The sequence below is a fragment of the Cydia splendana genome, chromosome 16 (assembly GCF_910591565.1).
Source record: "Cydia splendana chromosome 16, ilCydSple1.2, whole genome shotgun sequence".
In the NCBI taxonomy this organism is placed as follows: Eukaryota; Metazoa; Arthropoda; class Insecta; order Lepidoptera; family Tortricidae; genus Cydia; species Cydia splendana.
Window position 1 is genome coordinate 14,433,551 of NC_085975.1, and position 27,827 is coordinate 14,461,377.

At 37.5% G+C, this 27,827-nt stretch overlaps 2 protein-coding genes across 3 annotated transcripts; both read right to left on the reverse strand.

Moving 5' to 3' along the window:
- Positions 1–9,898: 9,898 nt before the first annotated feature.
- LOC134798367 (protein AATF) lies at positions 9,899–11,979 on the reverse strand. Its single transcript, XM_063770780.1, has 2 exons — positions 11,113–11,979; positions 9,899–10,799 (listed from the first exon to the last, which is right to left on the reverse strand). The coding sequence occupies exons 1-2, from the start codon at positions 11,913–11,915 to the stop codon at positions 9,908–9,910; spliced, it is 1,695 nt and encodes a 564-aa protein (XP_063626850.1). The 5' UTR covers positions 11,916–11,979; the 3' UTR covers positions 9,899–9,907.
- A 2,335-nt stretch (positions 11,980–14,314) lies between these two features.
- Positions 14,315–27,653, reverse strand: LOC134798368 (leucine-rich repeat-containing protein 49). 2 transcript variants are annotated; one of them, XM_063770782.1, is made up of 12 exons: positions 27,414–27,653; positions 25,598–25,761; positions 25,073–25,204; positions 24,167–24,376; positions 23,805–24,083; positions 23,492–23,645; positions 23,125–23,264; positions 21,972–22,927; positions 21,520–21,694; positions 21,019–21,217; positions 15,188–15,412; positions 14,315–14,694 (listed from the first exon to the last, which is right to left on the reverse strand). In XM_063770782.1, exons 1-12 carry the CDS (start codon positions 27,438–27,440, stop codon positions 14,491–14,493), a joined length of 2,865 nt encoding a protein of 954 aa, XP_063626852.1. In that variant the 5' UTR covers positions 27,441–27,653; the 3' UTR covers positions 14,315–14,490. The 2 variants fall into 2 exon arrangements, with proteins under 2 accessions (XP_063626852.1, XP_063626851.1); XM_063770781.1 differs by having other exon boundaries at positions 15,188–15,415.
- Positions 27,654–27,827: the final 174 nt, after the last annotated feature.

Here is a 27,827-nt window from a genome sequence, read left to right on the forward strand (position 1 = left end):
TGTACATACCTAGTCGCATAGTTTACTTAACACAGCGATGAGTAAGGATTAATAATCTTCTTAATCCTTTGAACGCCACGACTATCATGCGTCACGTCATCGTGAACCTTGTCGGAATGCTTAACACATTCAGGGCCAAGAACCCGACAGTCGGGTACACTGTTCGTAGCGACTACGCGCTACATACGGCGAAAACTTGGCTACGCGCTACGAGCGTAACCCGTAGCACTTAGTGGCAATGAATGTGTTAACACATTCAGGGCCAAGAACCCGGCTGTCGGGTACACTGTTCGTAGCGACTACGCGTTCCATACGGCGAAACCGTGGCTACGTGCTACGAGCGTAACCCGTAGCACATAGTGGCAATGAATGTGTTAAGGTTGATATTGGGCGGGCCGGTCCGTTGACGTCTTTAACGGTCAAAGGGTTGATTGCAAATATTTCCAAATCTGAAAGTCTGCCGCGAATGCAAAAGACGCTAGTTCGATCCCACCCTGGGCATTGGAGGACTTGCGGCTCGATTCGGAAAATGAATTAGATTTCTACTAGACTTCAACAAGTTACGATACGGATAATTTAAAGATATTTGTAAGATAGATATGTCAAATTTGACGTTTCCGCGATTCTGGAGGTCCTCTTGAACGATTTCGACAAGTTATGACTTAGATATCCAAGTCACATCTACTTAGTCGATATCTAGTGTAGATCTAGTTGATCTCTAAATCGTCTCAAGATCTTGTTATTATCTCGAAATCCGAATAGGCCTGTAGGTCACTTTTTGAAATCTATTTCAATTTATCATTTATGTGTTATATTATATGTATACCTAGTAGTGTAGGTACCTACTAGCCCCAATGCCCCCGATGCAGTGGAAGTGGATTCGTCTATTAGTAAAAAACAATAATTATATTTATATTGTTCATAAATGGACATAATACTTATGTTCTAAGTTTTAAGACTTTTAAGTAGTTTATTTTGACGTGGGATTAGAACGCAATGTGATTAATAGGGTATATTACTGCAATGTTCTGCCGCCAGAGTGCAGCACTACCGACTCAGTAAATTCATAGACTAACTTATACATACTGTGCCTTAAACTGTTTTTTGACAAGTTTTCACAGACAATAAAATATGATATTGATGCATCAAGGCGGTTTGTTAACAAGGGCCTACCGGTAAACGCGAAAATCGAAATTTAGTTATCTGCCTCTTTATCGCTCGAATATGCAAGAGTGATAGAGAGATTAGATAACGAAATTTCGATTTTCTTGTTTCGCGGTAGGCCATGTGATTGACGTGACGTGTGATGTGTCAATATGGTTTGTTTACTGTATGTGCCACAAAGGTGCCACCTACGCAGAGCTTTGCCAAATATTCCCTATAATTTCCAACTATTACCAGCTAGGCTCAACCTTACCGATAAATTAAAACACGACCGAAGGGAGTGTTTTTAAATCGACACGAGTTGCGAATTACCTATTCGCACGTGTATCGTACAACGTTTTGAAGACTGGAATGAAGTGATATTCCCGTAACCCGTAGCAATAGTGTTGGTTAGGACTCGAGTCCTTTGGGTCCTCTGCTTCAAGACTTGACTCAACTTTTCAGAATTTTAAAATTGGTCTAAACTCGAGTTCTATTCAACTTCTTAGAAACCCGAGTCTTTTATAGAGACTCGGCTCCTTTTCAGAGATCTCTCGATTTTTTTTACAAACAAAATCGAAATTGTCTTTATATAAAATTTGTGGATACACAAATCAGACAATAACGCCTAATTTATTTTTACGTTTATTTAGGAAAAACCCTTACAATTGATGACGGAGTCTTTATTCGGAGGCGTGAGTCTTTTGGAGTTGCTCTTAAAAAAGACTCGACAAAGGACTCGACTCGGTACTTAAGACTTAGCAGTTTTTTAAGCGCCGAGTCTTTGAGTCTGAGTCAAAGGACTCGAGTTCCTGCCAACACTAGTAGCAATTGCTCGAATCCCAAGCGACGAGTATTTCGTGTTTGAAACTATATTACAAGTCAAGGAAAACTCAACGCAGTGAACCAAGTTGCTACAGAAATTTGACCTGGGATCCTGGGGATTTAAGCAACTACTTGCCTATACGTAGACAAATGAAGAAGACAAGTAGGCAACTGTTGAACTTAGAGGTATACTAGCGACCCGCCGCGGCTTCGCACGGGTTACACAAAACCAACCTGAACAAATTATACACTTAAACCTTCCTCAAGAATCACTATTGATAGGTGAAAACCGCATGAAAATCCGTTTAGCAGTTTTTGAATTTAACGCGAACATACATACACAGAAACAGACAGACACGGCGGGGTATGTACCTACTTAGTTTTAGACGGTGTAGTGATAGGTACCAACCAAGAAACTATTTTTTTGGTTTTGCCTAAGATTTGTCTTTTAAAATAAAATCAAATCCAAATTTCGGTTAAAACTTACCAAATTCAAGCGGTCGCTATTTGATCTTAGAGAAATTTTAGTTTCTCAAAGGAATAACACGCGGAATGCCGAACGCCGGAGAGCTTCCGGTAGTAGGTACAAGGAATTCCCTTTCATTTTAGGCATCTACGGATATTCTCAAGGGACTTCAATGAGGGTTCCTTAAGAAAGGAGTGCACAGGTTTTTAAAGATCCAGAAACCCGCATGTGACTACCCGGAAGTTGCAGGTGTCGATCTGTCGATGTCGGTGTCGCTATCTCATCCTCCTAGCCTAGGGATCTGCAAAATTTTAAGAAGAAGAGCCAACTGCAGTATAAATCACCAGTTTAAGGGAGCTTAAAGAGCCGCAAAAGTTTTTGAATTTCGTCGCAGATGTATTAGGTTTCCTCACGATGTTTTCCTTCACACAACACAGCACAGTTTTTATAAGTGACACTATATAATATATATTTACAATGAAAGTCCTGTAAAATCTTATATTTGTTTTGGAGACACGTAGTACAGGTCCGTCTGGCACGAGCGCTCAGCCATCACTGTCTCATTTCGAAAGAGGGACGGAGACAGAGTTGCAGGCCGTAAATCGATATTTTGTTACGATAGAATTAGTCGATGTTTATTTATTTTAAAAATATTGCCTCAAATTATCGAAATTCTAAAGCTGTCAAATTACTATTATAATTATGATTGATTTTTCTCCTTTTTTTGTTTCATAGTGTCACATAGTAAAGAAACGAGTAAAGTTGGAGTATAAATTCGAATTGGAGGTTACTTTGGGAATAAATTGTATCGAGCGAAGTGTTATGAATCGTGTATCGAAAGCTGTGTTATTAAAGATAATATAATCAAGAATTATATTTATTTTTCCCACGTCTACAACTATCACCGTTTCTTAGAAAAATAGGATAATTATTGGGGTATTTTTACATTTCTGGCTCAGGGAACGGCCTTAAATATCAAATTGTATATTCCCCGTGCATTCAGATTCCGCCCTTTAAAATTTCTTTGTAGTTTTACATGTATGTATAATGTATAATTATTGGTGCAATAAGGAATATTTACGTTCTTACTTAAGTTCCGAAAAAGTCATTGGTAGAGTCTGTTCGGAAAGAGAAGAGTCGTGGAATGTATTGGGCCCCATACATTCCACGACTGTTCTCTTTCCGCACAGACTCTACGAGTAGGATTTGAACCCGTGAGTGACCTCCGGGCTGAAAGCCGGACGTCAACCACTCGGCCAAGACCCGCTGTTTACCCTTTGTACTCAATCAAATAAATGTGTTTATTTACTTTATGGTTAATTGGTTACTCAACCCGCATGTGAATAGCACGATGTGATCTCGTGAGTAATTTTCGATATCACTGATAAATTATAGGTAAATCATTGCCGTCTTAGGTAGACGTCTTTTAAATTAGTTAGATACTTCATGTTCAGGTAGTAGGTGGTGGTATTACATTGGTACATATTACTACCTAATATATATCAAAAAAATAGCGGTGCCGTCATATAGCGGCCGTCTCCATACAAATAATAAGACATCCATATTTAGCCGTATTATTAAGTATGGAGACAGCCGCTATATAACGGCACCGCTACTAAAAAACCTTACCGAAAATTAGTGACCCACGTTTGGGGGGTAAATGAGAGTTAAAAAATAAAGTTTTTCAAACTATATATTGTTATGATATATATCAAATGAAGAGCTCATCTTGATTATTTAAAATATATATTTTTTATATTTTTTTAATACATAGGTCAAAAAATTACCATCCCCCCCCCTTTATATCCGAAACTACAGTGTCTAAAATTTTGAAAAAAATACACAAAATATTATCTATCGCGTATTTAAGTTTTAAGATTTACCCCCGACGTTTCGAGGACGGCGTTCTCCCCGTGGTCTCGGAGAAGACTGGCTCAAGTTGACATCAACATCTTCTAGCCGCGCGAGTTTTTCGAACTACCCACACTTGGTCTTGTTTATCAGTTTGAACGTTTTGCGCACTAGGGATGTTACTCTGTCGACACACAACACTAACGATATTCGATTTATCGACTGTCGATATTCGTTGCCGCTTACATTTGCTACATTCGTTGTGTAGTTTGATAATGTTTAATAATCGTGAAAGTTTAAATCAGTGTAATACACAAAATAGTTCTTTACCTATAGATGACAGGAAAACCTATTAGAAATGTGCAGTCAAGCGTGAGTCGGACTTAATGTACGGAACCCTTGAAACGATTTTTTTTAATGCAACCCTCGGTGCTATGCTATGCTAGCCAAAGGGAGGAGAATACCCACTAACATCCCCTGCGGCGCCACCCTTTTTGCCGTTAGGAGAGCGTCGCAGGATCGCTTGCGTCCTGACAATAAGAATTCATCGTACATTGCTGGCCCAACAAGTAAAATATATTGACGCTACGTACTGTCCTAACCCGACCCGGACAAGTACCTACAGAAGATTGTTAGTGTCGTATGTTGGTCGTATGTCAATTCAAAATAGCGATGCTAAAATCTGTTTTTATTTGCAAGCCTTAGTTAGAGAAGGCCAAGTAGAATATGCAATGGAACTGCTATGCTACCTACCTAGGCATATATGGCCTATACTATACCTATAGGCTAGGTATAGGCATTCGTTTTCGACTGCGCGCTTTGTTGTGTAAGTATTGTATTAATTCATGTTTCCACAGTCTAACTGAGGTAAGTATATTCAAGTGTTACACATGTATTTTCGAGATGTTACGTGTCCCAATGTAAGCACCCTTGAGCACTAGTGGAGTGCAATAGGTACGAATCGGGACCTCTGGCCCGCGTATCGCCCGACCGCGGGGTTATCGCGCGGCTCGCAAACAACATTTCATCTTTAAATTATTAACAAGATTTTTGTCATCCTAATAAACACGCTAATAAGTCGTAGTTTGTTTATCATGCGGCTTTGCGTGCTTGTGATTGTTTGTAAGCGTTTGCCAGTTCAATGCAGCTATCAACTGACAGCGAGAAAGCGTTTAGGGGTTGTGCACAAATCACGCGAGGTGTTTTCGGCTACTTTTTGACCCCTCCTCCCCCTTGGTGATATTTGGTGAGGTTTTTGGCTACCCCCCTCCCCCCCCCCCAACCTAACGTGTATTTTTTTGATTTTTTTTCATTCGACCTAATTTTAAGATAAATAGTATTGTATATAGAAAATATTGTTTATTTTTCTATTTTCGTTGAATAGACTCGCTATTTTGAAGTGCAGAGTCAAGATCTGGGGCACGGCAGTGCCCCCGCCAAGTCGAGCAAAACAAAGAGGCACGGCCGTAACTATATCCTTTTCTCGAAGCGATTCAGGCCATTTTCGACGGCCTGTTATTTTGTGCTCGCTGAAGCTAGAACCCTGAATTTTCAGTTACATATAGGGCTTAACATGCTTTAGATATATTCTCAAAAACATCAAATCTGAACTTGTAGTTTTAAGAATTATTGTACGTCAAAGTTCCTTAGTTTCGACACTGACACACTCACTCATTCGCTCACTCACCGATCATCACAATTCTAAGGTACTTCTAGCATACCCACAAGCATCAAATTTTAAACATAAGTAGTTTTCAGCTTATCAAGCCATAGAAAACCTAAAAATATTGCAATATCAGTCACGTTTTAAAGATCTAAGAACTGCATAAGTAAGTTTGTAATTCCATATAAATATATGCTATTACAAAGTTACTGTTGCAGTTCCTACAAATAGTAGGTAAAGTAAAGGTACACTACGATGTGAGTGTGAATGAAGATGTGTTTAGTTATGATATGTGTATATATAGTATAGGTGTAAGTACCCGAAAAGAAGGACTGCCTACAAAAAGAGATGAGATCCCATCAAAAACATTACATGTAAAAAGGTGCAAGTCTCGCAACGCTTCTACTACAAAAAAGTTTTGAGATGTAATGTGAAACCAAGTCGGTTATTTTAATCAGTCCCAGGGGGTGTTAAAACAGTATCAATAAGATATCTTTAATTTGTAATACTGTGCCCAGCACTCAAGAATTTGGGGCCCCTTTTGGAAAGTAAAGAAAGCGAATTAAACTAACATTTTTCTACTATGATCTTCTGAGGGCCCCTGAGGATGGGGGGCTGGGGCCCTTGGGCACGGGCCCCGTGTGCCCTTATGGTAAATACGGTACTGCTTCACCTTGTTATATTTCAGTTGGTTCAAAGTTAGCGTAGACGAACATTACCGATCGACCATTTTATCGAGCAGCAAGATAGACACTTATTGAAATAACAAAGCTCCTATTCTCTTTGTAATACCGCTTTAGTCTGCCCAATTCGAACAATGCTTCTAAAGGCGTGTCCAGACGAGTCAATTTTTCGCCAATCTGATTAAATTGTCCGATCGAATCAGGCCGTGCGGACGCAAACGCCAATTTGGCTCGCCGATTATTACCGATAAAATGGAGTGCGGACACAAGAATACCAATCAGTGACGCTCTAATATCACCATAAATCTAAAATTGGTGATTAAATTGGAAATTGAAGCCAATTTCATTTCTGATCAAATCGGTCGATTTGATCACCCCGTCTGGAATCCACTTAAGGGCTCACTGCGGTACGATACCGATGTGTCAGTATCAAAGGTGACATTACTTCGACCAAAAATATGAAAAATATCGTACCGCATAACCGCAGTGACTTCTTAGAAGCATGGTTCGAATTGGGCCGCTAGTATCTAATTTGGATTTAATTTAACGCTGCGCTGAGTTTATAAATTAGGTTATTTAAATGAACCATCTAACTGCACAGAGTATAGACAGTATAGATGAATAAGCAACGGATTGAACGGATGTACGAGGGGCGTTCAATATATAATGAGAATGAGATACAAACTCTTTAAATATTAGGAAAGTAAATACTGGCCGGTAAAGCTAATCTACCTAGCTGATTGCTATGAAAAAAAAACTTACTTAACTGTTTTTTGTTTAAAAAAAAAATACGGCGATTTCTTTGCGACGCTATCGAGTACGTTAGCGAAAATGGAGAAAATTGAACTGCGCGCCGTTATCAAATACTTGTTTGAAAAATGTTTCTACGGACCAAGTCAATTTAGATTTACGGGACACTTTAAGGTCTAATGCTCCTCCGTATTCGACAGCAGCACGTTGGTGCACCGAATTTAGACATGGAAGAACATCGACCATGGATGACCCCCGCTCCGGATGCCTACTACAGCAGTAACTGAAGAAATTGTGAAAAAAGTCGAAAACTTAGTTTTGGCGGATCGTCGTGTCACGGTTCATTTTATTGCTGAAAATGTAAAGATTTCAACGGGGAGCGTGCATAATATTTTACATGAACGCTTGGGCACACCCCGGACACTGGCGACCAAATGTATGAAACAAACGCGTTCCTACGCACACAGTCTAAGCTCGTGTAGGTGAACGCGTACCATGCTTGTGTGAGTGAAATAAGACGTGCTAGGGTTCCCGCCATTTTGTTGACAAGTTCGATGACCTCAATGACCCAAAGCTCATTGCGCGAATTAGGAAGAAATAAGAATCATTATGCTGTAATGTAAGGTGGGTATCTAAGCTCGATTTATACAATAGTTTCCTATTTTGAATTAGTATAAACGAAGTAACAAAATTTTTGTAAGGAAATTCAGGCCACCAAAATATTACGTATAAAGTTGAAAACATGATTTTTTGTTCATATAGATATTGTGTTGTTTTCAGTGTGATGTGATAGGTTTAGGTCTAAAACAGATAGGGTAAAAGAAATACTAAACATAAGTACAAAGTTGGTATTCTACTAAAACATAAAACACTTTAAAAATAACTGGGTATGTACTTGCCTTGATTCATACAATGGGAATCTGTGGAACTTTCTTTTAGTTTTGTCGTTTATAGAGCTCAAACAACCGTACACAGCACAACACACGCCCATTACAAAAGGATTTGTAAATATTTGTTTAATATTTTACGTGGCCTCCGCTCTGCGCACCGCGTCGTCGCGTCCTTGCCAGCCGGTAACTGAGAGGTAACCGAGAGCGGGTGGGCGGCACTTTCAACGGGAGGCAGGGAGTGTCCATACTGTACGTTAGTACTATTTATTATACTGTGGCTTGGGTATGAAAAAGGTATCACCGCGTTGGGTACCCAGAATGCTTACTGACACGCAAAAACAAACTAGAGTCGAGATTTGTCAAGAAACTTTGGACCTGATACAGCAAGACCGGGAACTTTTTTTGGCGCGATTTATAACAATGGACGAAACATGGCTCCATTCATTACGACCCTGAAACGAAACTGCAGTCTAATATGGAAAAGGCCATCATCTCCAACTCCGAAGAAATTCAAGGTGGGCCCATCTGCTGGTAAGGTCATGGGCTCTGTTTTTGGGATGGTAAAGGGGTCGTAATGATTGAGTATCTCGAGCATGGAGCCACTATTACGGGCACTTTATATGCCAAACAAATAGCAACATTGCGCAATGAGATCGGTGAAAAACGGCGAGGTAAACTCTCGAAAATTGTGTTGTTCCATCAGGACAATGCACCGGCACACAAGTCCGCCGTTGCAATGGCTGCGATACGTGATGCTGGGTTCTCCGTATTCACCAGACCTCGCCCCTAGTGATTTCTACCTATTTCCGAGATTGAAGGAATACCTAAGAGGCAAGAAATTTGAAGACGACGACGCGGTAGTCGCTGCAGTACAAGATTTTTTAAGTACTCAAGATGAAACCTATTTAGAAATGGAATTTTAAGTTTAGAAAAAAGATATACTAAGTGTATTATGCTAAAAGGTGACAATGTCGAAAAATAAAATAACATTTAATAAAAGTTGTATATAACATACTCATTCTCACTTTTTATTGAACACCCCTCGTATGTAGGTATTTAAGGGTGGTATTCCACCTCATTGAACAATAGTTATTTGTTTTACAAGGGGGCAAAGTTGTTGTTTAACCGCTCGTGCTAATATTGATACTCGAGCAAGCGAAAGATTCCAAAATTGAACCATGAGCGTAGCGAGTGGTTCGAAAAATGGAATCTTGAGCGTTGCGAGGGTTTCAAAGCACGAGGGTTAAACAAATTTTGCCCCCAAGTCAAACACAAAATTTTTCACCACACCAACCCGAAGCAAATATTAAATGTAAAATATCAAACAAAATCGAACCAAATGAAATTCAAATGAATGTTATTAAATATTTATCATCCAAAATCATCATTTAAAAGTCAATTCTACCAGCAAACATAAGAAAACAACTCAAAATTTGCATTTGATTACTTTGCCTCACATGTGAATTACTAATAGCAAAGTGCAACTTAGCTATCCGTTTTTGAAGTGCAAAGTAAGTCTTTCCGAGCTGGTGGTGTGGTGAAAAGAAACTGGATAGGTGGAATACAACCCTAACGTAATTAGTTGGCGCGATGCTGTGCATTAATAGTTTAGTAACAAGACAGAATAAATGTTTAATTATTCTTTTATTTTCCATCCATTCTCTAAGTTAGCATTCAATCCTACATTATTATATTCAAACATCTTCCCAAACAGCGAGCTGTACAGTTCGTTGGTGCTCTCATCAGTCCATGTGGTACATTTCTCCGGTGCCATGTAGTTAACCAGTTGGTTATGTACAACATACTTGATCTTCCGTCCTTTTGTAGCCTTCGTATCAACTTTCCGCTTCATTTTGCTTCTCATCTGCTGCAGAGCTATCCATTGCCGACTGAGCTGGACGGGGTCCAATATGTCCGCAGATTTACACTCGATAAGCTCTCGGAGTAACTGATGGTAGAAGTCACTATCGTCAAATATTTCAGTTATGTATTCATCGTCATCTTTCCTGTCCTTCGTAACTGGATTCTCTCCATTAGCTTCCTCATTTTCTAAATCATTCTGCTTTTTGTGTCCAATAATATCGTATTCTGAGCGCTTCAGCTGTGTGCGTTTAACTAATTTATTTCTATCTGATAGGATATAAGATATTTGCTGTAGGATAGTGTTTGTTGGCGCGTTTTTGATGTTATTAGCGGTAGCCAAACGGGTCTTTTCATTCCACTTTTGGATAGTGGAATCTCTGAATGGTTTAAACACTTTGTGGGCTACGGCCAGTTCGCTTTCATAGTCAGTTAGTTTACGTTTCTTCTGTGGCTGTTCTTTGCTTGTTTTCTTTGGAGATTTATCTTCAACCGGTGTATTATCTTCTTCTTCTGTGTCTGATGGTATTTCTTCATTGTCAGTGTCGCTGGGTATTTCCTCGTCACTTTCTTCTTTCTTTTCAACAGTTTCTGTAGCCTGTTTCTTTGTGGAGAGTGCTTTAGTTTCAGGAAAACCTTTTAGTAGCATGCTTTGTAGGGATAAGAACCTGAAAAGAGAGAAGATTTAATCAGTATTTCGAATTAAATATGATACAGTATCTATCAGTGTCTGACAAAAAACAGTCGAAATTAAAAAGTGGTAATACTGTAGTGTCGTCCTGTTTTCTTATATAGACTGATTTGAAAGGGACAACACTACAGGTATTGCCACTTTTTAATTTCTACTCTTTTTTGTCAGACTATAATAACAGTAATGAAGCTGCAGTTGACACCTTAACCAAGAGTTCTAAATTCAAAACACTACAACTGCTTCTGAGTGTCTGGAGGTTAAAGTAGACACATTGCATTGTTAATACTTACTTATCTAAGACACTAGCAATATTGCTAGTCGCAGCACTGCAGGCCTCGGCAAACTCATTGTTTTGCCTCAAATCCTTATGAACCTCTGGAAATGGCATCTGGTTGGCTGTACTCATGCACCGTTGCAGGTGTATCCTCATTTCTAGCAAGCCTTCCCAAACTAATAGCTGGTTTCTGACACAAGCGCCTTTCTTTGCCTCCTCGGAAACATTCTGTTTTTTCATATGCTCAAATTCCTCTTTTACCGGCTCCTCCATTTGACTGATGTCGTAACCTTCTCCATCTTCATCATCATCATCGTCAGACTGATCGCTGTCTGTCCCTTTCTGACGCTGGGTAATACTATAGTCGTCACTCTCACCGCCTGAGCTTACATCTGAATCTGATGACTTTTTAGCATTTTGGCTGTCACGCTGTTCCTCATCCGAACCATCGGAATCTTCTTGAATAAATTTACTCGCGAGTGAGGCCAGGTTTGACTGGAATCCGCCATCGTCGCCACCGTCAGAGTCACTCTCGAGCTCGCTTTCGGAGGTATTTTTATCAAGATCTTTCCTGGTTACCACTTGGCCTTCGTACTTTTTACTTATCTCACTTAGTAAATTAACATTCCTTTTCCGAAAGTCACTAATAGCGGCGTCGTCCTCGCTCTCAGATGAGCTCAAGTCGGCTCGCGAAACGGTGTGAGGTTTTGTGCCAAAAACATGGTCGTCTTCTATGTCCGCACGCGGTTTTATCGTCAATGCATCGGCGATTTTGTCTGATAACAACGGTTTCACATTTTTCTTTGACTTGGGCTTCATTTTATGGGTTTTATTTAAGAAATTTCTATAAAATAAAACTGCACACCACACGTGTTTACGACATTGACATAATGACATTTGAATTTGAAGTTTGTTTGACGTTTTTGACAACCCTGTGACAACAGATATAACTGTGATGTTTGAGTAATAGTTTAAAACGACGGATGTGAGAAAATGATGAGATGCAAAGCGATATTGATCTTTGATATTGATATAAAATTAAAGAGTAATTTTTGACTTCGATTTATTTACGTATGACTGGAAGAGATTCCTCAAAGGGATAAGTTCGCCTTTGTACTTCTTACTAATTGTATGTTATTTTTAATGTGTCTTTTTGTACAATAAAGAGTCTACTACTACTACTACTAATATTCATGTAAAGCCTAACAAGTTCCTTTTTAGCCCTCGCCACGTTGCGGATTTTCGATGGAACTAATTTATTTTAATGGCAATTATTTTGTTTGACATCCGACATTGAAAGTCATTGAATGTCACCGATGTAAACAAATCGAAAATAATTGTAAATATTTCAGGATAATAATAGATTTTGCAATCAAAATTCTTTTGTGCTGAGCGTTCCGACTGAACATCTAGCGACCTTCACCAAGGAGGAGTTTTGGCCGAAGGGTGTCAAGTTCCGGCGGTTCCGCGGCCGGCTCCCTGACACTGCGGGGTTGCGAACTGCATCGCAGCCATAATTGTGTTTTTAGTTTTAAGATATATTTTGTAATAATATGTATGCTAGTTTTAAGGTATTTATCTATGGGCCAATAGTTGCCTGAAAATAAATGTTTTCATTCATTCATTCATTCAAAAAATGCCCAAAAAAATTCACACCGATGCTAAACAAATAATTTAAAATACATTAAAATACTTGCGACAGAAAAAGGATACGGGATTCAGTAGCATTCCATTAAACAATGTTGTGAAATTATTTGTTGACATGACGGGTACTGATTTTCATAGTGAGTTTGTAATAAACTGGTTAGTTTTGTACTAAATATGAATATTAATTATTAAATTATTATTTTTCTCATTTAAGGCGTCTTTAGTGCTATAATCAAAAATATTTATTATAAGAATGAGCCATTACCACCACGAGTGACTGAATCTGGTAAATATATATACGGAGGTCGAATATTTAGAATCAAATTATGGCGGATAGGTTATTCATACTTAATTATCAACTAAACATGCTCTTTCGATTGGGTTTCGATTGGGAAACATACTTCTACAACTCACATGTACATAATTGTATACCTCACTCGCTCTTGCACGATGCCAATACACACTGTCCCGACTATTCATGACGTACACGTATTGTTGCTATATGTAAGCTGTTTGTAGCGACATTATATCAGGGCTAAAAAAGAACTTGTCAGGCTATACGTTTATATAATTATGTGGTTTTAAAATGCCGCTATACATTACTAGAAATTGCTACGAACGATCATAGGCCGTAACAGGCGGTCGTACCGGATCGCGACCTTAGTCAGGTCAGCACATCTCTTTTTCCCTCTCACTGATAACTGCGTCCTTAACGAACGCACGCCGCACTTGCACAGTGCACACGGTCGAACAGGCCTCAGACCGGACTATGGTTGCGGTTCGGTACGCCCGTCTGTTAAAGCTTTAATCCCTTACTAGGGTAAAATGCTCTGTAATTGGCACCACAAGTGGTTGAAAACTCCAGAACATATTTCAAAAGTCACAACACTCAAATTTTATATCAAAGTATGTTGGTGTAGATAGGCCGGACACAATTTACCGATATTGCAATAAAAATACAAGGTTAAAAAGACTAATATATATTTAAAATTCATTTACATTTTAAGTTCTAGTCATAGTAACTACTATTTATTTATATTATTATTGTACAAAAAGCCGGAGGCACATTTTTACTTTAGATTTTTATAAATTCGTGTGATGAACACAAATAATATTTGTGTTGTGAACTTTATACAAAAATGGCCTTATTTGTCAAAGAAATGGAATCGATTACTAAAGCGTTCAAACTAGTGAAATTTAATGCGTTGTATATTGAGCAAGGTCGAAAATCGACAAGTTCAGTTCTGAAAATTGATCTATCTATAAGTAGGTACATTCTACCACTAGTATTTAATTATATTCTATAATACAAACAATCTTATCGTTCTAAAATACTGATTGCCAATGAAAACTAGGTAAAACAAAGGACCTGTAATCGGGCCCTAGTCAACTAATGGCCCTAATGGGTGACTAGGCGAGAAATTACTTAATGGCTCCTCTACACGATGGGCCAGCGCCGGCCACTCCAAGGGACGCATTAATGCGTTAGAGGGAGCAAGTTCAGGCTGCGTCCCTTGGAGTGGCCGGCGCTGGGCCATCGTGTAGAGGAGCCATAAGATAATACTAAGCGTGGTCCATTCGTAACGCTTAGGGTGGTATTCCACCTGTCCAATTTCTTTGTCCAATGTGTATTTTGTCTCACATTTCGCTTAATGAGAGAGTGAGACGCAATGACATTGGACCAATATATTGGACAGTGGAATACCACCCTAAGTAATATAATGGCTTCAAAATGTTTTTAAGGCTCTCACAATGTTTCCATAATCATACGCATCTGTTCCTTGACATGCGCCTCCATATTAGAGAAATCTGTGAGCGCCTCCTCGATCATCTCGACGAGGATCATAGGCCATTGTAGTTCTAAAGCTCGCAAACGCTGCGCCGCGCCACAAGCCAGATCTATGGCGTGGGATAGCTGACCCCGCCCGCGGACTCGCCAACTCATGTCCTCCTTTAAACAAAACAAAATTAAGCTCAATGTGGGGCAGACCTAAAAGGGAAGACCGTCTACAAGCACTTTCGTCGCTTTTAATTCCTGCGTTAACATACTTTGCTCCACATAGAGAAGGCAGAAAGTCGGTACAGCAGAAAGAGTGAAATTCTTCCTTTCTGACTGTGTCTGAAGCGACGTACACATACAAATACGCGAGTTCCTGTCCTATAACATGACGGTCCTACCTGCAATAAATGTTATATACTGGTCTTCTCCACATTAATCTAACTAAGAACAGTAAGAACTCAACGGTCCTCTGGAATAATCCATCTTCAAGATAAGACCTCCTATACTGTTTTGCTCGATTTTAAACCGATTACAGTGAAACGAAAAGAAAGGATGATTTTAACTGTCTAATGAAGAGGTGCTTATGCTCGATAAGTATTTATGGCGCGGTTATTGTAAATTAGACTACAGTTGTAACCGACTTCACGACCGAGTGCACGATTACCTGTGAAACATGTCCTTTCTTAAACTGCAGCGCTTCTTTAGCAATGACATCCCGCAAGGCCGGATCCGCGGCCCTCAACCATGCCTTGGCACTGACGGTGCTGTTTCCACTCCTTCCCAATCGCGCTAACAGTGGCTGAAGCGGGGCATCAGGTAGTGCTCGCAACACTAAGTCACTGAGACCGTTGTATGTGATGTTGGCTTCCTTTGTTTCTTCTTCTGTCACCTGCTTGTAATTTAATGTATTATAAAAAGGTATATGTTATCATACAAACAGCTACCCTCCTAACTGTACATCGGTGGATTTTATTACAGGCATATATATGTAAAGAAAATAGTAATACCTATTTTCTTAATGTTACCCTTTATGCGGCTAGCCGCTTTAGCCATAGACTTTATCAAGTGTCATGAATAACATTTAAGACATTGACATCCATCATAGGAAAAAATATTGAATACTATGAAATAGATTAAGATTGATTTTATGTAAAAGAAATAACAAAACCCTAGAATAGAGGCTTTAAATGTTGTTTCTTTATTCTTTACAGGTAAATTACTTTATATTTCAAACAAATATTGTAGAAGATAAGATGTATTTAGTTCGGTTTTAAAATAAAACTTTATTCTTTACAGAGAAACGCAATTTCGCCTTTATTTCATGCACCATAGTGCGTCACTATTATAAAACAACATTTTCTGCAAATATTTCAAGAAATATGGAAAAGTTAAGATTTGATTTTGCTGTAAAACCTGCGGCAGATGGAAAATCAAACGTTTTGTGTATAACATCAATCGCTACACCCGGTGGGCAGATTTTTGGATTACCACCGGAACACCAGCCTGTGCAAATGCATCCAGCTATAATAAATACTTCCAACTTTGCGAAAATACGGAAATCGTTAACTAAAAGGCATCAAACAAGAAAAATTTGGATAACTTTGACAGAAGAGATATCAAAAGTATACTTGGATGAGGAGGAAAACATACAGTGTAATGATATTTATTTGGAAGAAATTTCAGAAACAAATGTTGAATCTATGCCAAGCGGTTCAAATGAAACATTGGAAAAAATTTTAGAAAAATTGCTTGACGAAAAACAGAAGAAGTCTGAAACACAGAATTTAGGGAAAATTGCAAAGGATTTCATGATTAACAAATTTTCCGGGCGAAACTCAAATGCTTACCAGTGGATACAAGATTTTAACAAAGAATGTGAACGTTTCCAAATTGTTGAAGATAGGAAAAAAATTGAAATTTTAAAAAACTTCTTGGAGTACTCCAGTGTTGATTGGTACAGTTGTATGCTATTGAAATTTACTGTAGAATCTGAGTGGAGTAAATGGGAGAAAAACTTCTGTGAGACGTTTGCAAACAAAGGATGGTCACCCATTAGATATGCTCTTACCTTTAAATATCAGGCAGGTTCGTTACTTGAGTATGCCTTAAAGAAAGAAAAACTGTTACTGGAAATAAGAAAATCAACCGATACTGGAACACTGATCGACCTTATAGCACTTGGTCTGCCTAATTATGTAGCGGATAAAATTGATCGTGAAACTTTGCAACAGACGGAGGACTTATATAATGAACTAGGAAAATTGGAACACATGGTTGGAAAGAATAAATATGATAAAAAAAATCCTACATCTCCAGATATGAAATCCAAGAAAGTTGAAGAAAAAAAGCCATGCCATGTTTGTATAACTGAAAACAAAGGGACACGCTACCATCCCGAAGATAAATGCTGGTTTAAACGGAAAAATCAAAAAGCAATTGTGAAAAGTGTGAATAACTCAGAATTGGAAGTTGAGCTGAATGAGCAGAATCCAAAAAACTAGAAGTACCACCATTAATAAAAGTAAAGTTGCTGTTAAATGATACATTAAAAGTGTCTGGGATTTATGACCCAGGTTCGAATGTGTCATTGATAAATTCTAAATTATTAAAGATAAAAGATAAAGAAAAGACAACTGATATAGAAACAGCAAACTTGAATACTATTAATGGTGCGAAGAAAACAAAAGGTATAATAACACTCAAAATAAAAATATATAAAATTGAGTCAAATATGGATATTTTCGTCATAGAAAATCTTCCTTATGATTTTCTAATAGGTTTGGATTGTATAAAAAAATTCAAATTAATGCAAGATGATGAATTGAACATTTTACAATATAATAGTCCAGAAGATAAAAAGAAGTTCCTGAATGGAGAGAATATAGAAAAAGAAGAGTTGATAAGTAATTCTTCAAATGTATCTAACGTCAATATTCCTGATGTACTGGGTGACGAAGATGACGATATTACTTGTACGGAGATATTACTAAATAAAGAGATTAAAATCAGATATGAAATAAATTTTAACGAACATATTAATTCAGATGAATTTGAAATGTCAGTAAACCATCTAGATTCATATCAACAAAGAGAGATTGACAAGTTAATTGAAAAATATAAATCAGTCTTTGCTAAGGATAAATATGACATTGGCACTGTACGTGATTATGAAGCTCATATAGACTTGATGGTGGACAAGTACTGTAGCAAACGTCCATATAGATGCAACACAGAAGATAGAAAAGAAATAGAAGGACAAATATCGAAACTACTAAAGAACAAATTAATTGAAGAATCTTATAGCCCGTTTGCTGCCCCGGTGACTTTGGCATATAAAAAAGAAGATGGAAAACGAACAAGGTTATGCATAGATTTTAGAGAGTTAAACAAAATCGTCGTTCCACAGTCACAACCATTCCCGCTGATTGAGGATTTAATGGTAAAAACTGTAAACTGTAAGTACTTTTCTACTTTCGACGTAAATTCCGCTTTTTGGTCAATACCTTTGAAAATTCAAGATAGATACAAAACTGCATTTGTTACCCAAGAAGGCCATTTTCAATGGACGTGCCTTCCGTTTGGTTTAAAGACTGCTTCAGCAATTTTCCAAAGAATATTGAGCAATATCATTAGAAAACATAAGCTTTCTGATTTTGCGGTAAATTTTATAGATGACATCTTAATTTTTTCGAAAACTTTCAATGAACACATACAACATATATCTAGACTACTCGAGGCAATACTAAGAGAAGGATTTAGACTTAAGTTCTCTAAATGTAGTTTTGCAAACAACCATGCTAAATATCTCGGTCATATAATCAAGAACAATTCAGTCAGACCACTTAAAGACTACTTAACCGCAGTGAGGGATTTTCCAGTTCCGAAAACAAGAAAAAATATACGCCAATTTCTAGGAAAAGTTAATTTTCATCATAAATTTATACCACATAGCGCAATTATTCTGGATCCGTTACACAATTTACTACGAAAAGATGTGAAATTTATATGGTCGCCAGCATGCCAAGAATCTTTTGAAAAAATAAAAAGTATGCTATGTTCAAAACCGATTCTGAAGATATTTGATCCTGAACTGCCAATGAATATATACACAGATGCTAGTATCGACGGAGTTGGAGCGGTTTTGAAACAAGTAGATAAAAACGGAGACAGTAAGCCCGTGGCATACTTCTCGAAGAAACTAACTGAGACTCAAAAAAGGAAAAAGGCATATATCTAGAATGTCTTGCAATAAAAGAAGCTGTTAAGTATTGGCAGCACTGGCTTATGGGAAAAGAATTTGTGGTATACTCCGATCATAAACCATTGGAAAATATGAACATCAAGGCTAGAACTGATGAGGAACTTGGTGATTTGACTTATTATCTTTCCCAATATAATTTTCAAATAAAATACAATCCTGGACAATCTAATCAAGAGGCAGACTGCTTAAGCAGAAATCCAGTACTAGAAACATATGAAAATAATGATGACTTTTTGAAAGTAGTAAATTTAATAACACTAGAAGATATAAAAAATGATCAATATAAAAATCAAGACCTACAAAATGGAAAAACAAACGCGATATTGGAAAACACAATTTATTACAAAAAGAACAAAAATAGAAATAAAATCATACTATCTGAAGCACTTAGCAAAGCTCTCATCAAAGATGTTCACAATACTTACTGCCACATTGGAAGAAGCCAGATGATAAATAAAATAACACCATTTTATACAGCGAGAAATATATTCACAAATATTAAAAAAATGTGTGATGAATGTGAAATATGTATAAAGAACAAATCAAGGAGAAAGTCAAAATATGGCTTATTGTCACATTTGGGTCCAGCAACACGCCCGTTTGAAATAGTATCTATTGATACCATTGGAGGCTTTGGAGGATCACGGTCAACAAAAAAATATTTACATCTTCTAGTTGATCATTTCACGAGATATGCATATATTTTGACATCAAAAAATCAAAACTCTAGTGATTTTATTAAACTGATAACTTATGTGACACAGAGTTATAATATTGATATGGTATTAACAGATCAATACCCCGGCATAAATTCTAAAGAATTTAAAGATTACCTAAAGAGTAAATATATAAAAATGGTTTTTACGGCTGTAGATGCGCCATTCTCTAATGGTCTTAATGAAAGGCTAAATCAAACTTTAGTCAATAAAATAAGATGTACAATTAATGAAGATGATAAGAAAACAGCCTGGACAACTACTGCACAGAAATGTCTAGAAAAATATAATGAAACAGAACACACTGTCACGAAATTTACTCCAAAATACCTTTTGGAAGGTGAAAACGTAAATATTTTACCATTTGAATTAAAATCAAAATGTTCAAAAGAAGACCTGAAAAGAGACAGAAAATTAGCCTACGAAAACACAATAAGATCTCACAAATATAATAAAGAAAAATTTGATCGGCATAGAAAAGAACACACTTTTGAAATGGGACACATGGTCTATGTAGAAAATGGGAATAGACTGAATAGGAAGAAGATGGATGAATTAAGAATTGGACCATTTAAGATTCTAAGAAAAATATCAAGCTCCATCTATGAAGTTGATGCAGGACACAAGAAACTGGAATCTAACCTTTACCACATTACAAAATTGTCTCCAGTGGTACTTAGTACCTGAATTAAAAATTGCGTGATTGTTTTCTCCTATGCAATTTTTTTTCTCTAGGAGGGAGATGTAAAGAAAATAGTAATACCTATTTTCTTAATGTTAACCTTTATGCGGCTAGCCGCTTTAGCCATAGACTTTATCAAGTGTCATGAATAACATTTAAGACATTGACATCCATCATAGGAAAAAATATTGAATACTATGAAATAGATTAAGATTGATTTTATGTAAAAGAAATAACAAAACCCTAGAATAGAGGCTTTAAATGTTGTTTCTTTATTCTTTACAGGTAAATTACTTTATATTTCAAACAAATATTGTAGAAGATAAGATGTATTTAGTTCGGTTTTAAAATAAAACTTTATTCTTTACAAAGAAACGCAATTTCGCCTTTATTTCATGCACCATAGTGTGTCACTATTATATATATGTACAGTTAACAGTGCGGGCGATAATACAACACATTCCTTTTTTTGTTAGTTTTGAGGGAATGCTTGGAAGTCTTGGAACACAAGATAATAGAAGATATTACAATTTAATAATAGGATAGAAAGTCGGGCGTTAATAGGGTATGCTAAAATTCCAGTCACAGTTATCTCGTAATATTCACAAACAAAATACTTAAAGCACAAGTCGACAAAGTCAGACTAAAGCAACTTAGGACTTCAATGGCTTGGCTAATCTAGACTTCTAAAGCTATGCGAATTATCGCGAGGAGAATCGAGTAGGTATAGTCTGAGATTAGGGTATATACAGATAAAAACCACATTGACGTCACACTACCTCTATACTTACAGTCGTTGCACTAGAAGACCAAATTAATGACAATATGAAAATTACCGGTTCATCGTTGATTTCCTTCAATCCCCAATGGCCAAGCCTATAAATGGCGTACTCTCGCCATATCTTTGCGTGTATGGGGTTGCCTTCTGGCAACACCGTCAGCCCGGTGAGTCCCCGCAACTCGGCCAAGGCATGCAGTTGACCGAGCCATTGCAGGCCTGTCGCCCGGACTGATACGTGTGTCACGTTTGGGAACCTGAATTAGACAGAAAATGATAAAACGGGTGAGAGTATTTCTACAATAGAGATCATTTTGGAAATCGTTAATGACTCAGTGTAGTGAGTTTACAAGTGATACAAGAAAAACGGTAGAGTTTCTCCAATAATAAACACTTTTAACTTATTTCAGAGCCACATCACTCCAAATGTTTAGATAATGCTGAAAAAAGGAGATATATTTCTGCATACCAGGTCCAAAAATATTAGCTGTAGCCCGCTTCCCATCAGTCAAGTCGTATACTTGTGTAAAATTCAACATAATTATTTAAATGGTCTTACTTCGTTTTTAATTCCGGGAGAGACTGTGATACAGCGTTGAAGTGTACGTAATGGAAGGCGGCACGAGTCACTGTCCTCGCTCGCTCCCAGTCCCAATCTCTCGCCAGTCGACGCACTGCACCAGCACCCCAAGCGCTCACCACTCCGTCACCCACTTCCACTAAGTAATCCACTCCTGAAAGTTTAACGTAGCAAAGTAGGTTTTTTTAAAAACTTATTTAAAAGATCAATTCAGCAACAGCAAAATATAGTATTCGTAGCACCGTTGAGATTGTAAATTGTAATATCTTATATCACCATGTTACCTGACTGCCGAAAGGAGGGTTATTTTAAAGGCGACATTGGTTCAATAGGTACCAAAAATGTAGAACAGCCTGGTCTTTTCTTTATGTTTTCTAACTAATTGTCTAGATACATTTTCCTGTAGGTACTACTTTTCTATAGGTACTGACCTTGTTCCCTATCTTTAGATGCTGGCATCGGCTTCGGCACTGGTTCAGACGATTTTAAAATGGCCAAACTCTTTCCCGATTTTGCCCGAGCAGTTGATGCCCGATTGCCCGAAGCTGATGACGCTCGTTCACTTCTCCTCGCCATCGTTGCACTTCTGACTGTTCTATTACTTAGCCTGCTATTTACAGATCCCTCTCGCCTTAGAATCCTACTATTCTGATCACTTCCTGACGTCGAAGACTGAACTGAACCGACATTTGTACTGCACGAAATGTTACTAGCATTTTCGCACATGTCCGAATTTTTGGTTTTGATTCTCCGGCTTTCAGGATCACACACAGATTTAGATCGCATTGTACCAAAATTTGCTCTACGTCGAACCGCTGTAGGAATTCTTTTAATTTGTCTTTTATTACTATCGTCGTCACTATCTGTAGATGATGTAGGTAGTGAACTAAATGAAGAATCGATGACGGGATCTACACTAGATATACTTTCCCATCTCTTCAGAACTGGTTCTGTCCCATCGGCAAGCCTTACGTTTTCTAAAGATGATATAATGGGTAGGAGTATTGGTGGAAGCCTCAAGTCACTGCTCGTTGAGGTTGAATGAGACGCATCGGTGTCTTGAGAGGCACTTCTGTCAGAGAAATTAACGCGTTTTTCAGGGGCTTTCTTTGCGGTTGAACTTCTTTGTAGCTTGCGCATAGGCGATGGTGATTTTGGTGGATCGGAAGTTGGCTTCGTATTTGTTTCATTAGTATTCTTAGAATCGGAGTCCTCATTTTCTCCTTGTGGCAACAGCACTACAACATCCGGTAATGCCGCCATATAAACGGTTCGTGTACTTTCGTTTTGTGGAACTATCGCTGCTGATGCTTCTAGCACAAATTCTTTTTCTAAATCTACATTTTTTGTCGGACTAGTAACATTGTTAAAGCATTTATTCTCCGACCTGAAAATCAACAAAAAGTGTTTTTCGGTAGGTGCTTTTACTATAGTTTGATAAAATTTCCCACAGCCGTCAGGCAGTAGCGAGCAGATAAGACTAACCGCTAATGATAAACTAATGACACCCCCGTGCACGCAAAGGTGTTTTTGATCCGTTAATGAATGTGATATTAATAGTGCCATGGAAATTATCGACCAAACCTGAGCAGTTCCCAGTTGGTTCGTGCATTGTTGATAATTTGATCACGCCTCGCAGCCTGCTGGGCCGAACCACCGAGAGCGCAGTAGGCAGCATGGGCGGCCTCCTTGTTGCTTCTCCAAGCCATTGCTGCTCTCCGTACCTAATTTTACACAGTCATTATATTACCAATCTTAAATACTTTACTTTATTTCATTGAACATATGTACTTACCATCATGCTCCGCGATTGTTGCGCCATTTAGTGTCCTAGCTAAATTGGTGGTTCAATACTTACGCTATAGAATTTCCAATTTAGCAAGAACCCTAAATGGCATAACAATCCCGTGTGGTGACTATACAATACAATCTGGTATAATGTTAGACTTACCTGCTCAGTAACGTGCATGTTGGTTAAAGTTAAAAGATTTGGTAGATAAGAAACGAGGAAGGGTGTGCAATCGCCTCCTAAAGCTACTGGATTCCCATCCAAAGATACTTCAATTAGAGTCGTCGTTTCTGCTAATGTTGAAACGTCTTCAACACTGAAATAAATAATGTTACTGATTAATTTCATCTTCCTCGCGTTATAACGGCATTTTGCCTTGCCACGGCTGATGGGAGCCTGGGGTCCGCTTGACAACTAACTAATAACTAATGAAGCAAATTAAAGTAAAACAAGAAAGTTACTGGTGTTTATTTACCTCTGTAAATCATTGTTCCCAAGATAAAGCTTTTGCAGTTGCGGCGTGTTCTGAAATCCTAATAGTTTTCTCAGTCGATTCCTTTTCAAATTGAGTTCTCGAAGAGAGACTAAACCCTGAAGATCAGTTTGTCCAATACATTTTATTTGGTTCCCGGCCAGATTGAGCACCTTAAGCTCGGACAAGTTTGATAGCCCATTTACTCTACTTATTCTATTTCCGTGTAAATCTAAAACTTCTAATTTTACGAGATTAACTAGACCTTCTATCCTCTTTATCCTGAAAGTAATTACACTTTATATAAAAATGAATATTTTTTTATAAAAACTACTTATAACTTATTTATACTAGCGAGTTCGTACCTGTTTTTCCCCATGAGCAGAACCCTTAAACTAAAAAGTCTTTCCAAGGAAGTTATCTTGTCGATCTGATTATCATACACGTCAAGGAATACCAGTTTCCCTAAATCTAAAGGAGCTAAACCCGATAAGCTGTTGATGAGGTTGTGTTGCAAAGACAGAAGCCTTAGCCCCGGCTCGCCGACTATATGTGGGATAGAAGATAAGCCCCGTCTGAAAACAGAAGTTTAATTTTGTTCTTTTGACCACCAAAGACGCGCACGGTTACTGTATAATATAAACCTTCATGCATTTTAATAAAATGTATGCGTTCAAAGAGTTAAAAAGGAACTCAGTAAGAACCTACACTTGCTGAAGCGAGAATTCCTAGTGAAAGCTAGATGTTCGTGGTTCTAAAAAGTAAGGAGGGCATAGGTAACATGGCGTGCCACATCTAGATAAAAAATACTGGCAAATAACATTTAGTTTTCATGTCCATAATAGGTTGGGTTACCTAACGAATATGTCAAACAAAACGATAATCAAAATAATATTTAGCTACACCATTTTATGATTCGTCTTGTATCAAGATTTAACTTCTGGAAAGTCAGAAACATTTTAAAATTTGTACCATTCTTCACGATAATTCCTAAATTAGATTAACCTAACATTTTAAACTCTCGCGTTTTGTACAGTCAACTGTAAAAATATGGGTGTAGACAACTTACTCAAAAATCTGTCCTATAATTCTTAATTCACTGACATAAGATAAGACTTATGGGACATATTTTTGAGATGATTTGTACACCCATATTTTTACAGTTGACTGTACACACATTTAATTACACGGGTCTACCGCGCAGCTGGTGCAACTCAGCTGAAACGTCGGAATTTAAGGTAAAACCAATGAAATCATATCTTGGTACTAACCTATCAAGAGTTATTCTATCAGGCAGTCTGTCTTTTTCCTGTGGCGTCCGTGAGAGCTGAACCTTTCCTTCTCCAATAGCTTGCAGATCGATCGAGTCATCCTTGCTGTCGTCTTTGGTGATGCCATCACCGCTGCAAGTATCAAAATATTTTACATTATCATGCTATAGTTAGACACATCCTAGGTCCTAGGTGCAACTAATTTAACGAGAATATTTATGACGTTTATCAAGGTCATATTTCGCGCCTCAACACAAGACGAAACGATGAGACATCCATGTATATTATAGGGAATGAGTATTACGCAAACTCTGCGTAGAGGGCGTCACTAACGAAATTTCGATTTTCGCGTTTCACGGTAGGCCACCTGTAAAAAAACCGCCTTGATGCATCAATGTCATAGTAAAAACTTGTCAAAAACTGTTTAAGGCGTAGTATGTATAAGTTTACTAAACAAATTAGTGCTATCACTCTGGCGGCAGAACATTGCAGTAATACTCCCTATTAACAAATAGGTTAATATACCCTGTAAGCAAAGTGTTGGAGCGGTGTATATGCGCCCTATGGTCTGCAAGTGCTGGTCGTATTTGGAGGAACAGGCGTTCGCCGCCCGCGGCCGGGTCTCGCGACGCGCCAGCATCGAGGGACTGAGCTGAACGACCTCGGGTGCGAAATGCTATCTTCCTTACCTGTAGTAAAATAATATTTGTTTTAATTTAAAAACATGCATCCAGATTAAACTTTGTACACCAAATACAGGGACATAATTAATGATAGGACAGTTCCACCCGAATGTAAGAAAGTGGATAAATAAATCCAAGATAATAATGTAACAGAAAACCTAAGATCTGAGCACATACCACCATCCTAATAAGGAACCATAAGTAAAAGAGTGTCCTATAACGCATAACATGTAGGTAAAGATAAACACATGTTAGTGCAACATTGCATTCAATAGCTATCTTACAAATGTAATGTTATAAATAGGCATGTAAGCAAATTATGTACCTAGGTAGCAGTAAGACTTGTCTATTTTTTTAAGAACCAATGTATACCCTAAAATTAAGTACATATACTAGTAAACCAAAAATAGTTCTGTAAATGTACTATTTTTGTTTAAAAGAAAAAAAAGTTGAAGGAAATGTACACAACATAATGTAATGTAATGTATTACATTTATTTTAATTTTTTATAAAAAAGAGCGAACCTTAAACACTAAACTTATAGAATCAGATAGCATCCCAAATACGAAAGTGCTATCTCCAGTATTGAAATAGAGTCAAATAACGAACAAACATCATAACAACACAGACAATAGGACTCCCAACCGCATAAGGACCAGAGAAAATAAACAAACCCGCCATGTATCATGGTATCATACCGACACGTCTAGATAACCATAACTCAATAATAAGGATTGTATAAAAAACGTAATTTTAGCGCCATACTACATTGTATAAGCCATCTATAGACATAAGTTAACCAGAGAAAATTTAATTTTGTGTAAACGTAGGTATTAAGTACCTATAGCAAACTATGATTTCAACATGTATAATCTCATATCATTTACATGTATGATGTATTAATGTAGCCCATAGGCATAAGTAAAAAAAAAAAAAACACACATGATAATGTAAAGACAAAAACAGACATAATAATGTATGTTTGTCTCAAAAAAAGGGAAGGACGTGTAGCATGGAGTGACTCACACACAGCTGAGACCACCCACCGCGAATCGATTTAATAAATTAATTGTTCATTTCCGAATTTAATATGATACCATGTAATCCGATATTGCAAACATAAAAATAATGTTACATTTTCTTCAACCTTGTACTTTAGACCTAGTGTAAAGAACAAAGGAAATGCTTTCCTATATAAACCGCACATTTTATTATAAAAATACAATTGATATCCAACCGTTGCGTGTATCACTCATACACCACCTTCTCCCAGCCGAAGGCTTACACCTCACTTAGGACATAAAGTCAATAATTGGCACCTACACCCTATTGAGGAAGCATACGTGCGATTGGCTAAACCATGACTATTAAATCTATATAATACCAAGAATATTATTAATTTTTAATATATTTAATTTAATTTGTGGATAATGAAACGAATTGGGATCCTTAAACTGTTAATATATTTAAAAAAAATCTGCAATTAACTTAAACCACTGCAAAGCTAATCTCGTAGCACTACGTCGTAGCGCGTTATCTCCTTTGAACAGAAAATCCCCCGTAGATGAGCTAAGGAAAATAATGTAATTAAATTACATATTATTTTCCTTAGCTCATTATTTGTACACCATAAGATTGTCACGATATAAAACACTCACGTTTCCACGACTGAATGTGATAGGCATTAGTATTTAACTATAATAGGTATGTGTTAAGTATGTATTAAACACTTGTATAGGACTAGAATAAATTGGCCCCATTGATTTTGTTTTGGTAAAAATAAGTCTATACGAAAAGGCATTTTTGGTCCATTTCATCAACATATCAACTCGTTGCTTAGCTACAGTTTCAACGACCTTGGATCGATTTTAACGAATTTCCATTGAATTTCGATGAGTTGCAATTACCAAGTTTGCGAGTGGCTATGATCTAGAATGTAGAAGGTAGGTTTAGCCATGGTATAATAATATACTCCGCCTGGTACTCCATTCCCGTCTTTTCTAGGTCACCTAACTGACACAAGCCTACGTCATCATGCGACAGCGCTATATGATAATATGCGATAGCGCTAT